A 14,536-nucleotide genomic window follows, 5' to 3' on the forward strand; every position below is an offset into this window, starting at 1 on the left:
GTCAAGGTACATGAGAATATTTAATTATTATATTAGCTTATATAAACAAAGACAATTTATTTTGAAAATAAAATAAATGAAAAATATACTTAGTAAACAAAGAAGCCAGCTCGGGCTGGCAGGGAAGAAAAAATAAAATGATGTATATATGTATTTTTAAATAAGCAATAAGGGAGAAACGCGTCGCGATCCTCACCGGTGAGGACAATAAAAGCTCTAACCTAGCTAACCTACCAGCCTTTTATTAACTACCTAAGCGATGACTACCCGAAGAAGAAAGGCAGAAAGAAACTCCGGGCTTTATTTTTTGTCATCAATTGTCCATTCTTTTATAATATTATTATTAAATATATTCTTTTTGAATAAGTCTTTTCAATATAATAATATCCCTTTGGACTGTACAGCTCGAGTTTATATAGGGAAGATGCAATATCTAAAATATAAACGTTGCTGTGGCCTTTCTTTTATGTTTCTTTTTTTTAACATTTTAGTGACAAAATATTGATACTTAAACAATTATTATATCAGCATCTCCCTTATTGCGCGAAAGTTTTTAATGAGTTCGAAGTCCCGAGCTAAACCTAATAAGGTAATTTATAGATACCTAAACTAAAATAGCTCAGTTTCCGGCCTACAACCCGCATTTAAAGAAATAAAAATTCCACCATATTACCAAACAGTTTATTTTAATAAAAACTAGTCGATTGTTACACAAACCATTCGTCGTGTGAGGATGGCGGGTGTAACTTATTTTGTTTAAGACGAGGCACAGTAAATATTATTATGAATGGTACACAAGTACATTCATTTAGGAAAAAATGTCGCAGTGGGAAACCCGCCATCCAGACGTACTAACACAAAGTAATATGTGCACAGATATATCAAAAAATATATTTATTGCTTACGTATATTTATAATGAAAACATCAATGGTCTTACCAATAAGATTTTTTAAAATAATTTTAATTAATGATTGTCGTCGACAATCTAAATATTATTTTAGCATCGAAAGAAAGTGTCAATTCAGTGTTTAGTTAAACTCAGATTCTTTATTAGCTAGGTAATGGGCAATGCAATATAGCTACTTGATATATATATATATATATATATGGTATAATTGATTATGCAGTACCCAAATGATAATAATGTAAAAAATAAAAACAGGTGAATACGCAAAATGCGCCGGTTATACTAACCTGGTTAGCCATTTCTGGAGTGAATTTCATTCTAATAAGCAGCCATACCAATGTAGTAGTAACAGATCATGTTTTTTTTATTCGTCCGAATCTAGTTATTGAGCTTCATTCGCACTATCCCAGAATCAATACTGCCAAAAGGACATAAATGTAAAAATTGCGAGCCGAATAAATTTTAATCAATATCATTCACATTTCAAAATATAATTATTGTTAAAGAAAAGTATGGAATGTGTGTTCATCACCGAAAAAATGAAATTGATTTATGTTACTTTTCGATCTACATACAAAATCTTAATTTATTACAATAATTATTGCAATATAGGGAAAGTGGTTCCAGAACTATCGGTCAGTAATACTTAGTGGTAATACTTACCAAAACATACGACCTCTCATACTTATTATATAAAAATATCCTATATGTACGACGAAAATATCAAGTTTTCTTCGTAAATTTTGATTGTACTCGTTAACACCACTAAAAATATAAATTGAAAACTTGATAAAATTTATTTTTATTATGTACTGCTTAATTATGTATTGCACTATTGGTGACAGTGATTTCATGGTAACAATAATCAGCTCGGGCTTATGTTCCTAATATTGGTATAAATAAAAAAAAATATATAACATCATTTGTTTGAACATAGTGCAGATTTATAGCGATATTTGTAAGTTTTTCTGATAATTTATTATTGAATCATTCTATTGGTCCTGAATTGAGAATAATATTTTTCTATCGCTTTTTCTACTTCACCCTCAATAACAAAACATTATGAGAAATCAGTGAATGTAATAAACATATGAAAACGTAATAACACAATTTCAAATATACTTTAAGCAAAAAATTATATAAACCAAAAGTCCAAATAAAAATAAACAGAAACATCTTAATATTTATGAGACATCAGGCAAAATAGTTGTAATTTTTTCTATTTGTGCAAAAACTATTAACTAATCTATAGATTACACTAAAACGATTTATACAACCATCCTCGTTATGACCACTTTAAAGATTTTTAACTTACACAGAATAAAAATTTTTTTGTTACTTGTACCAGAACCCTTGCTACCTTTTACTGATTTGGAATGACAGTTTGGAATGATGGTAATAAAATTACACTATTATATTGCCATAACCTTCTAGGAATATAAAATAAAATAATTTAATATAAAATAAAACTGATATTTCCTCATTATAAAGAGATCTTGTTCTAAAAATAATTTAATATAAAATGAATATAGATGATTTGTATCTAATATCTGTATAAGTAGGTACAGACAGGATAATTTTGTGCCTTATTCTACTCTGTTCTAACCAATTATCTTTTATGTTTGTTTATTACCCAGTACCCATTCATGACCTTTAGTGTTATCAATAAAAAAAACAATTTCGATTATCAATTTCTGTTCAAAATTTGAATAATGATTATGGTCAATATTCAACCAGTGGACGAACACAAGTTTACTGACGTTTGAATATCTACACCAAATTAGGGTTAGGTATCTCTGCTGGACCACCTTTTTTGATTACTTTTAATGTGTCCTTGTTTGGTTTTGCAGTATCCGATGATATTTCTTCTTTAATTGGAATTTCTTGTTTTGCACTTTGCTTAACAGGCTTTGCGGGTTTTTGGGGGTCCGATTCCTTTTTCTCGGAGTCCCGTGATGCAGATGTTTTAGCAGCGATGGGTTTTTCTGTAGTGTGCTTTGTATCAGCAGCTTTAGGCATAGGCGTAGTTTGGACTGCAGGTTTAGATTGTGGCTTGGTTTCAGACTTAGGTATAGGTTTAGCTTCAGGTTTCGGGGTAGGTTTAGCTTCAGGTTTCGGGGTAGGTTTAGCTTCAGGTTTCGGGGTAGGTTTAACTTCAGGTTTTGGAGTAGATTTAACTTCAGGTTTTGGAGTAGGTTTAGCTTCAGGTTTCGGGGTAGGTTTAACTTCAGGTTTTGGAGTAGGTTTAGCTTCAGGTTTTGGAGTAGGTTTAACTTCAGGTTTTGGAGTAGGTTTAGCTTCAGGTTTTGGAGTAGGTTTAGCTTCAGGTTGTGGTGTAGGAGTCGGTTTCGTTTCTGTTTTAATCGTAGGCTTGGCCTGCGCTTGTTGTGTTTGTTTTACTTCGACACTTGGCTTCTGATCAGGTTGTTTGCCTGTTGATGGGCTAGGTTCTTTAGCTTGTGGTTTTGTGTCGACTACTGGTCTCTTTTGCTCAGGTTTCGGTGTCTCGACAGGCTTCGGTTTCACAGATTCAACAGGTTTTGGAACCTTTATATCCTGAACAATTACTTTTTCAGGAGTCTTAGGTGCTTCCTTCACTTGTTGAGGTTTGGAATCATTAGGGATTTCTTTTTTTTCCAATTTTTTGGCTCCGCTAAAAGCGTTTAGTAATAGCGGAGGCGCTCCCACGGATCCTATAAAGTTTTGGAGATGTGGATTACCAGTGTATAAATTCCCGTTGTAAACAATGGCATCACTGATGTGTCCCAAAGTCCCATCATTGTTGAAATATGAAGCAACAATTTTACCATCCCAATCTAATTGCAGCAAACCTGATTTTCCTGGTGCCAAACCTGAAATACTTTTAAAGTGACCAATCTGAAAAAAAAAAAGAAATGTCAGATGAAATTATCTGTGGAAGTAATTATTGTTTATTATAAATTTTTAGTAGGGATTATACTTACAAAGTATACTATTTCTTCCAATATTATATGAGGGTACAAACTGTTTAAATATTCAAAGGGTATTTCGATTAAGCGTTGAATGCGCGCAAGGAATTTTCTCACTAATGGTGTTTCAGACATTGATTTTATAAGAAGCGGATGTTCGTCATCAAAAACAATATAAAGCGCCACCTGCACACCAGACCCATCGGGGAGGACGCGTAAGTTGTCTGGACTTCCTGTAAATAATGTGAATGTTTATGAGCAATTTTTTTTAATATACGGTATGTCAGCGCGTAAAAGCAATAAACATGTTTAGTACTACTGCTTTAAAATAGGTAGAACACGAGAGGAAGGAGGTAGGCACCAGTATATTTTAGGGGGGTCGGCGCCGAGCGCCAAGGCGCCTACCGTCCTTAGTGTACTTTGTGCACATTTTGGTGACCCCCGGGATGGACGGTGGCGTGGAAGGTAGGCCTCATGCTGCCGTTGACGCCGTTAGCGTCCTTCAGTTCCGCCAGGGCATTTGAGCCAAATGAGACGGGCCACATCAGGCGGCATCGCGCAGGGGCGGCTGCGGACGACGACTTAGACACATACGTCAGAGGAAGCCCGTAGCCGTCCCTAATGCGCCGCAGAGGGCCACCGCGAAATTTTTGGTAGGCCGTGTGTCGTATATAGGTTACGGACTCGGTTTGGCGGCCCCCCGAAGGTCGTCATCAAATCCGGGCGGCTCAACGCCGGGTCGTAAGGCACGGTGACCCCAACATAACCGTCCAGTCGCCCCCATAAAGGCTGAGCGGTAGGCATAAGGCATTTTCTCCGCGAAACAAAAATAAGACACCAGTGTAATAATACATTTTGTACTCAATTTTCAACGACCATTAGCATGGTCAACAACATGACCACGGTCTAAAAGTTTTATATATTTTACTACTTTAATTTTATACGCTATAAATAGTATCCAATCCTTATTTTTTTAATCTTCTCTCTCTTAATCCTTATTTTTTTCATCACCATCTATAAGTTTATAATTTATAAATTCCCTTGGTTTTAATAAGTGAATTTAACGCGTTACCATTTTACGTCGGTGAACAACAGTAAAACACCTGTACAAATAGTTTGCTTATATTCATCTACCACGGAGCGCATGAGTTATCGTGCTACAATAGCATTATTAGAAATTCTAAATTTAATTTTAAAAATGAATTTAATAAGGATAGTTGCGTCGCTGTTAATAATAATAGTACAATGCAACGCGGTAACGATATACGAGAGTGACGTTAACTTCCGGATAGACCCCGGCTCGAGAACGTGTTTCTTTGAAAAAGGAACAACCGGTCACACTATGGAAGTGTACTATCAAGTTCTTGATGGACAACACGGTGACTTTGATATCTCGTTTGACATTATCGACCCGAATGGTGTGAAGATAATTTCGGATTACAAGAAGCCGCAGAACTCTATCATATTGGAACTGGAGGTTGAGGGCGACTACGCTTTTTGTATGGACAATAGTTTCAGCATTATAAATTCCAAATTGGTGTTTATTTCTGTGGTGATTGAACCGCCTGAGGAGTCAACCGCACGGGAAACGAATGTCTTTGTGGATGATGAAGGAAAGGAACGTGTAGTTGAGGAAGTTCTGCAATGGATGGGGTCTGACAACGACGGCACGCCGTATTACATCGACATTGAACGAATTGCAGACTCTCTGTCGCGGACGCTGAAGCACGTGGTAAAAGCGCGACAACTGCTCGATATATACGGCGCCCTCAAATCGCGCGACACCTACCTTGCCTTCGAGGACACGTTAATTGTTGATTTGTGGTCCGGATTTCAAATCACCATCATGTGTTTAGTGGGAATGTTACAAGTTTATGTCATAAAGAAACTATTCAATACCAAGTCTTACAAATAACTCATCAATTTTTTTTTTTTGTAATGTAGAATAAAATTAGTGTGCTATGGATATATGTTGTGCATTAATTTTTCTAACTTACCCGGTAACCCATCAATGAAAACTTCAGAAGTGCCTTTCTTTGGTCCTGCGATGTAGTATTTCACAAGTCTATGGCGACTGGTTTCGGACACCACTACAAACTGCTGGTCTGCCGAAATAACTACACCATTCGCGAACCACAGGTCATCCAGGAGGACTTCGCTTTGGTTCTTACCAGCATTGTAGTAAAATAGCCTATAATAAATAAATAATTCTATAAATACAATGTTGTGGAAAGTCACCTTTGCTTATTATGCACAATCTGTTGTTGATTTGTTGTTGAACGGTCACATATGTGTAATGTCAACATGTGATTATTTGTAACAAGCCAATATGTAAAAAACAAACCGATTCTCGTTTAATATGATGTTAAACGGTAAACACAGGGGTTATGATATTATATACATACAAATAGCTTGCTGTTTGCACAATGAATCCATATCAGAAAGGGTACGAACAATGTTTATATTATATAGGTATTCATCATTGAACGTTAGTAAGGCATCCTTTCATCTCATTTTATCACTAAGCACTGTTTATTATATATCAATAAAGTTAAAAGGTCCTTTAAAACCAAGTAACCAAACAGAAAAAACACAATACACAACTAGAAGACAGTAAATAAAATAATATCAGCCCTGTATTATATACTTGCCCACTGCTGAGCTCGGGCCTCCTCTACTACTGAGAGGGATTATAGGCCTTAGTCCACCACGCTGGCCTAGTGCGGATTGGTAGACTTCACACACCTTCGAAATTCCTATAGAGAACTTCTCAGATGTGCAGGTTTCCTCACGATGTTTTCCTTCACCGTTAAAGCGAACGATAAATTCACAAAGAATACACACATGATTTTTTAGAAAAGTCAGAGGTGTGTGCCTTTGGGATTTGAACCTGCGGACATTCGTCTTGGCAGTCCGTTCCACACCCAACTTGGCTATCGCCGCTTTTTAGAAGGCAGTACAGAGAATATATTTCTCTTTATTTTAAAACTTAATGTGCAATATAGACTATTGTTTTGCTTCAACAGTCAAATTATAAAAAAATTGAAATATACTGTCATTCTAGATTAGCAAGTAAAATTGCAGAAGTTCATTTCGTTGTCCGACAATAGAATAAAAAATCGATATATCGTGAATATAATTTTATATTCTACATATTGGTTGTACAACTAATAACTATGAATTTTTTTAAAAAGTCATACCTGCCAGATGGATCTGCAAATAAACTCATAACGCCATCTTTAAGTTGAAAATCACTTGTAGAGTCTGTCCAATAGAAGTCTCCATTCTTAGCTAACGCAAGCGAATTGAACAACTTCGGTTTACGACCGCCGATAGCGACTTGAGGAGACACTAACAGTTGTTTTTTATCAGTTTTCAAATCTACTTTCCATATACCGTGGTAGGCGTCGGCCACATACAACGTGTTTGATTTTTCATCAATTTCAAAACCAAGAGGCCTACCACAAATATGCTCTTGTACTAGTCCAACTGAAAGGTAAAACACAAATTTTGTAAATGTAATGGATTACAAATGTTATTGCATGTGTTAAGAAAGCAGGCTTATCTAAGTATTAGTCCTAGTAAGTATAACTTGCTGGAACGGTTCCGCGCAGCTGTCTCAGAGCAACAAGATACCACGGCGCGAGGCAATCTCGTATGTGCCGAAGAAGGCCACCGCGGGTTTTGGTTAGTATGGTGGTATACGGCATAAAGACGAGTAGGGACTCGGTCCAGTACTCGTTCGGATAATGTTATACTCCCAAGTGTCGATATTGGGCCGTAAGACAGGTGAAACCAACATACACAAACTAACGCCTTTTATCTCCTGAGCGGTAGGCAGAGATGTAACTAATGTATCCATCCACTCTTCGTATTGCGTATTTCGTTCCATAATTTGATAGGTAGCAAGCTTTTCATTATGTCGGACACAAATACCGGACTTAGGTTTACACTGCGAAGAGATACCTAATATAATTTTGCCGGAAGCGGAATCAAAACCCGAGGCATCAGAGCGCAAGCTACGCCACCGAGGCAATCTTATTTTTGTAATTTCGAGACTTATACTTTAATAAGATAATTAATACTTTTATGTTTTCGGTCCCTTTTTGCTTAAAAAAAATTCTAATGGGCATTTTTGCCAACAATTAATAACACAGCCCTATTTTATTGGCTTTATTTCATAACATAAAGTAGCATGATATTGGGAACTTTACTTTACTAAGTTTAAAAAACATCTGTAAGATTATAAGACCTCGCTCAGATGAAAAGCGTTAGACGAGCATTAACATGTGAACATCCCAATCAAAATGTATATCATACATACATAATATATTGTGTTCTCTATATGCCGCATTTTGATAACGTGTGCCTAACTTTTGTCATTTCAAATCTAGATATATAATGGCACATATCTTGGCAGTAACGGACAAAGTAAATTTCCCCTTTATCGATTATCTTATAATTCTATATAATGAAATATCAACACTACCAGATAAGCAAAAAAATATATAAAACCGATTTAATAAGTTTTTCATACGACACAGAAAAGAATATAACTGGATACACTCGTTTTTTAATGCCTTTCATGCATTTTTTGCTTTCATCAGTTTTATTGTGTTAATCGGCTACAAGCGTGAACAAGTGAAAGCACAATTCGAATGTTGCGGTCTCGCAAGTCACAACTGATAATGCTTTTTATTTATGTTCATCCACGTCCATTTATCATTTTAGATAGGTCTTATTCGCACAAAACAAATTTTATCGTCTCTAGTATTTTTTCATACCGAGTTTCATAACTTACTAAGGATGCAGTAGCTGCACACATAGTATAGTTTTAATAAGTATAAAAAATAAAAATCCCACAAAATTTGGAATATGTTGTGGCATCGTTTTGTACAATGTTGCAGTTTAATGTTGCAGTTTAATTTTTACCAGAACTTCACGCCATGCCTATTAAGTATGTGTTAGTTGGCGGACCCGTTATACCAGAAGACAAAAACAATATTTTGATATGCTTCTTGCATACGAAATAAAATTTGATCGGAAGTTAAATTTAACTAGTAAGTGGACGCCTAAATCTTTCACTTACGCGGCGCGCTACATAACTACCTCCACGTGGTGCCGATAGACGGTGACGTGGTGAGAGCACGGAAACGTAACATTCACCTAGGTTGAAATACAGTTTGTTTACGTTTAACCTAACTTCACAATGTAATACTCTATAATCTGGGTTCTATGCAGTCTCATATGGTTTCAGAAGCCTCACCCCAAGAAGGAATTTAATTTACTACATAAGTAATATATTCATAATCACGATCTGGAATTGTCCCAAGTCATAAAAAAGTAAAAGTATGTAAATAGAGATTAGCCTTATGGAAATATTAAAATACTTTTGTAATTACTTTCGATTGGCCTAAGGCCTCAGTTATTATAGAGGCGTGTTTACCCTTATAACTAGTAGTCTGTGATTTTATTTAAATTAAAGAAGAAACTGACAGGATGACTGATTGATCGATCTTCATTGGATCGACCAACACACAGGCGCAGCCGCTGTGATTTAGACGCAAGAAATTTTGCAGTTTTCTTTAATTACCTGAATGAGCACTAGGAATTTTTTGGAAATTCATCACCTATGCGATTAAAATAAATGATTTACAGTAGAAATAAAGAAAAGGTTGAAATCGCTATATTCGTATCTATTCCACATACCTATAATCCAATCAAAATGAGTTATCTGTTAACATACCAAACAAAATTTATTCTTATTGATTTATGATTTACGAAAATGATAATAAAGATAACAATTAGGATTGTTTATTAAAATCAGTCTTTACTAGCCCTCAATGTAGCAGTGTAGTAATTTATGTTGAATAATTACAAATTATAAAGATTAAACATCCTTTAAAAGATTTTCACATATATTCTAGAATTTAACAATAAATAAAACAAAACAATATTCATTTATATTCCCCATTGGGACGATGAAACACCCTAGTTTCAAAATTTTTGCACACTTTTAAGTGACATCATTCCTGCAAAGTTCATGCTATAAAATGGCAATTGGAAATATTTAAACTTAATACGGTTCAATGGTAACAAAACAATAAAATTCAATATAAGGCACTTACCACATGGTCGTCCAATCTTGGTTACAAAAGTGACATGGCCACCAGGTGACACTTTAACTATTTCACCTGTGGCTAAACTTGTATACAATTCACCTTTGTACACTTGGAATGCTTCTGGCCCTAACAACTTGTCTATGTAAAGTCTTTCGGCATTATTAAGGGCATTGTTTGGTGTCAAACTTCCTGTGCTTGGTAGTGTGGGTGCCAATCTAAAAAAAATTTATTAAATATTTGAATATACAAATCACTACATAGTATAAAACAAAGTTGCTTTCTCTGTCCCTATGTATGCTTAAATCTTTAAAACTATGCAACGGATTTTGATATGGTTTTTTTTAAATAGATAGAGTGATTCAATAGGAAGGTTTATATATGTACAATAATAACATCCACTAAATAGTGGAGAAATACTGTTATTTTGTTATGTTATACCCATGCGAAGCCAGAGCGGGCCACTATGTTTTTATATACAACATTCACAGTTTTTCTGTAGTGTGTTTAGTATCAACATTGCACCCATGCGAAGCCGGGGCGGGTCGCTAGTGTCTGATAATTTATTCAGGAAATTAATATACTTTGTAATTTTTTTCTAAACAATCATAAAATTTATATTTAATATACCTTTTTCAATAAGCGTAATAGACACAGAGAAGCATTTAAATTCCTTTTTTCAGATTTCAGTATTAATTTAGTCTATTAAAATTTATTTTTAGAGCTATTTCTAGATACTTGGGTAGAGGGCTGATAAATTTATACATGTTATTTTAGTAGGCAATTTAAAAGTGATATCATATAATCCTTCATATTATAAAATATAAATAAACAGCACAAATGTAATTATTCACTGCAGTAATTTTATAAGTGCAGTAAAAATGACATTTGCTTTGGCAATAACATAATCAGGAAACCAATCAAACTGTGCTCAGCAAAATGAATGTACTCTTAATGAGAAGTACCAAGGCAATGCATACTTACTTGATTGCAGTAAACCGTGTGTATGGTGGTAAATTTGGGATTAAAACAATAATGGCAGCAAATGTAGTAAAGTATATTAGCAGTCTTATAAGTCGCTTAATTAATCCAATAATTAAGCCCATTACAGAGATTTCTGAAACAAATTGTTATAATTACACAATAGTTTTAACTACATGCAAATTCTTTAGCTATAAATACCAGCATATAAATTGTATAATTGACCTATGAGTCCGAAAATATGTATTCATTTATACTTTTATTTCATATTTATATAATTTTTAATTGTTCCATATCCAATTGGCTTAACTAATACTTCATATTTTTTTTTGTTTAAAATTATCTCATAATTAAAAAGAAGAAACAAACATAATTTATATTATAATTGAAGTCTGTACTGGGACCATGTGGCAAAAGTAAAAACAATATCTTATCATTGCAGTGTAAGTAAAAGAGATTACAATCAATTACAGCTATCACTAATTAATTTTAAATTGATTTGGAAAGCAAACGGAACTATTTTAGAAAGATATTTTACTGTACCTACCGCAACACCAACATATCAAAGTAAATAGTTTATAACATACGATTAAATCATGATTCACAATATAACATACACTTAGCGGCACAACATTCGAAAGTGTACACATAAAAAAATTGTCCCACGTTTCAAGAAATATATTACGAAGATAGAATGTAGCTCAAATTTGCTTACCTACAGACTTTAGTTGAAATTAAGACAATTATTTCTGTACGTAGAACGCACCTCAAATCAATTCTACTATAGCGAATGCGATGCTTTCAATAATAAATAATTCACAAAGTCAAAAAGTTCACATTTAATTCTAAATCCCAATGAGGGGGCAAAGAGTAGTCACTAGGTAGGTACGTAGGTATCTGGTAGGTATATATAGTATAAACAAAACGATGGTCGTTGCGGTTGAAAGCAATATCACTTGTCACTGTCTACTGCTGTCTACGTTCAGCTTTTGGTCTCTCTAGTCTCTACTTACTCTATGTTTATGCCCAACCAAGCAATTAAAAATCAAGATCATCACTCGTCAGTGCGCTTCACTTCAGGGTTTCCACTTACAATTATAATTTTACGCTGGATTTTACAAGAAAAATGCCTAAAACTTCTCAAAGATAAAAAAATATATATACTTAATAATTTGAGAATATTATTAGAAATCCTTTGCGTACATATGACGGTAACCCGCAGACAAAAGGAAACGTTGAAATATGTAAAAATATGAAGTCGTACTAACGAAACTAAACGGATTACACTGTATGTAACGTAAAATAGGTATTTATTAGGCCCATTTCTACACAATCTTTTAACGCGGACCTACGTCTAGAACCTATTATTTTTATGGATAATAAAATTAGGCATATTTCATAGTCGAAATTTTAAATAAACATTGAGTTAGATTTTACACTAAATTACCATTTTCCAATCGAATGTAAGCGTCAGTGGGTGAAGAATATCCGGATAGTCAGATTATAATCTGTTGCGCATTCTATTTTTTGTAAGAATTTAACGAAATTTATTTTTAATGCAGGTTTTAGAAAGCAAGTAATAAAAAATATGTATGTATACATCGTATTTTTTATTTAAAACAAAGGTTGATTTCATGGACGTTACTAAATCGACTAAATATTAAAGTGCACTAATCGTAATATTAAGTCCTGTAGCATCACTATTTAATTCATCCTTTTCGTTTGTCACCGCCATATTGGAAGTGTGCTTTATTGCTTCTCGCTGCGAGAAATAAATTATTTTATACCATGGGTCACGCAAATATCTGGTACTCTCATCCTCGAAGATACGGCCAGGGTTCCCGATCATGGTACGTCATCGTTTACGTGTTGTGAATTTTATATTCTAGGGTTTAGTTTGGTTAAAACACGTGTTCATACGTTGCTATCTATCTTTTCAGCCGGGCCTGTTCCAACAGACACGGTCTCATTCGCAAATATGGTCTGAATATCTGCAGACAGTGCTTCAGGGAGTACGCTCACGACATCGGATTCAAGAAGGTAAGGACACTAATGATGTTCAAATCATTTTTGATATTTCAGCCGCATTTTTCTGCAGATCCTGTGCACCTACGTACTTATTACAAAGTAAATATAGGACATATTATTACGACACAGTAACTTTCTTGCACGTTAATCTTTAATATGTAATCAAATAATATAATTTGTGTCGCTGTCGTTCTTGTAAGTTTGTTCACTATTGAGGCTGACACATTGAAACTATATTATAGTACTAGTAGTTAGTAAAACTGAAAAGATTCACAATATAGATAGGGATTATAGAGTTGTTTAAACACAGCTCCATTTTGTTTATAAAGCTGTTTGCCTATAGTATCGAGTTATAATTAAGCAGGAGTTAAATATGACGCTCCAAGTCGCAAGTCACTAGATGGCCTTTCAACTGTCTCTGCAAAAAAACTTTTAATTATAATTTCTATACCAGTGGGCTTTGGCATCCTTGTGCCACTTAATATGATTCCATCACAATGCAGCATATTTAAAATTTGTGCATTATAAAGACTTGTCATGATAATTATTTTTGTACAATATTAATAAATCTATTTTACCTTTAAGAAGTATGTAAATTACACAACGTATTGAACTTTTTAATAAACAAAGCTTAGGTTGTCATTAAAGGGCTCATTCTCAGCTGATTAGGGTTATTAAATAAACCAAAGTTATTCAGTTTCAAAATCTATCATATATTGACTTGACATCATTTGAGACATTGAAATGTGTTTATTAAATAGGGACAATTGTAAGATACTATTAATAATACAGCTCTATATTATTTTATTAATTATCCAATAAATCAAGTACTTTGGAGAAATCTGTAACTGAATTAACTTATTCCATCACAAATAAATTATGAATAAAATGCAGCATAAAATCTACCTTTACAGAAATTAATGTTCCATAGTAAAAATATATCATATCTTAACATATTATTCAGACTAACATCATAGGGTTTAGAATTTATATTCAAATGTACAAGTCCATGTGTTTATTAACCCGTGAGGTAGCTGAATGTTTGCCGGCAAACATTGACAGCTACGCGTGTGACGGAAAAATAACCTTATTATGTAGTATATATGTAGTATATAAGGTTATAATCCCGTGACACACGCAAATGTCATGTAGCTGTCTTGGCTCGCCGGCGATTCACGAGAGACCAAGAGTTAATATAATATAATTATTTTGAACAAACATATCTTATTATTTGTTAAATCAATGATGGTTTTTGTATGCCTTACACTCCTAGAATATTGTAGTCCAATTAATACTATTTGGAGATTTTTAAAATCTTCACAAATGATTCTGAAAGGTATACCATTTTGTTATTTTCTGACACTAATTTTGTTATTTTGTTTTGTTTCAGCTCGACTAATTGTGTAAAGTAATAAATGTAATGTAAGCAATATTGTTTTTTTTTTATAAATCCTAAATCAAAATATAATACTTAAATAAAAGAAGATGCAAGTTCTACCCTTTGGTGTGGAGTAAACTTGAACTTTAGATAGCACATGTTACTATTTATATA

The 14,536-nt window shown here is 33.9% G+C and overlaps 4 protein-coding genes across 8 annotated transcripts in view; 2 read left to right on the top strand and 2 right to left on the bottom strand.

The window, feature by feature from the left end:
* Positions 1-14,536, bottom strand: part of LOC119188469 — a 246,457-nt gene that overhangs the window by 18,443 nt on the left and 213,478 nt on the right. The window lies entirely within an intron of this gene.
* LOC115453657 lies at positions 668-11,939 on the bottom strand. Of its 3 annotated transcripts, XR_005112275.1 has the most exons (8): positions 11,672-11,939; positions 10,960-11,092; positions 9,985-10,193; positions 7,057-7,345; positions 5,854-6,047; positions 3,872-4,089; positions 2,562-3,785; positions 668-2,483 (listed from the first exon to the last, which is right to left on the bottom strand). XR_005112275.1 is itself a non-coding variant. In XM_030182369.2 (7 exons), the coding sequence occupies exons 2-7, from the start codon at positions 11,079-11,081 to the stop codon at positions 2,679-2,681; spliced, it is 2,139 nt and encodes a 712-aa protein (XP_030038229.2). In that variant the 5' UTR covers positions 11,082-11,092; positions 11,672-11,939; the 3' UTR covers positions 668-2,678. The 3 variants fall into 3 exon arrangements, 2 of the variants coding, with proteins under 2 accessions (XP_030038229.2, XP_037294015.1); XM_030182369.2 differs by having other exon boundaries at positions 668-3,785; XM_037438118.1 differs by having other exon boundaries at positions 668-3,785; positions 11,723-11,936.
* On the top strand, positions 4,885-5,822 carry LOC115453660 (transmembrane emp24 domain-containing protein 5). The gene has a single exon (XM_030182373.2). The coding sequence runs from the start codon at positions 5,001-5,003 to the stop codon at positions 5,769-5,771; it is 771 nt and encodes a 256-aa protein (XP_030038233.2). The 5' UTR covers positions 4,885-5,000; the 3' UTR covers positions 5,772-5,822.
* On the top strand, positions 12,528-14,414 carry LOC115452276 (40S ribosomal protein S29). Its single transcript, XM_030180753.2, has 3 exons — positions 12,528-12,806; positions 12,897-12,996; positions 14,375-14,414. Exons 1-3 carry the CDS (start codon positions 12,745-12,747, stop codon positions 14,381-14,383), a joined length of 171 nt encoding a protein of 56 aa, XP_030036613.1. The 5' UTR covers positions 12,528-12,744; the 3' UTR covers positions 14,384-14,414.

The sequence above is a fragment of the Manduca sexta genome, chromosome 13, assembly GCF_014839805.1.
Source record: "Manduca sexta isolate Smith_Timp_Sample1 chromosome 13, JHU_Msex_v1.0, whole genome shotgun sequence".
NCBI lineage: Eukaryota > Metazoa > Arthropoda > Insecta > Lepidoptera > Sphingidae > Manduca > Manduca sexta.

Excerpts from the sequence above, each read along its gene's own strand:
- LOC115453657 (XM_030182369.2), bottom strand. The coding sequence starts at position 11,081 with ATGGGCTTAATTATTGGATTAATTAAGCGACTTATAAGACTGCTAATA. Across the intron at positions 6,048-7,056 it reads TTTGCAGATCCATCTGGCAG|GCTATTTTACTACAATGCTG; the intron begins GTATGACTTTTT and ends TATTTATTATAG. Across the intron at positions 3,786-3,871 it reads TGGAAGAAATAGTATACTTT|ATTGGTCACTTTAAAAGTAT; the intron begins GTAAGTATAATC and ends TTTTTTTTTCAG.
- LOC115452276 (XM_030180753.2), top strand. The coding sequence starts at position 12,745 with ATGGGTCACGCAAATATCTGGTACTCTCATCCTCGAAGATACGGCCAG. Across the intron at positions 12,807-12,896 it reads GGCCAGGGTTCCCGATCATG|CCGGGCCTGTTCCAACAGAC; the intron begins GTACGTCATCGT and ends CTATCTTTTCAG.
- LOC115453660 (XM_030182373.2), top strand. The coding sequence starts at position 5,001 with ATGAGTTATCGTGCTACAATAGCATTATTAGAAATTCTAAATTTAATT.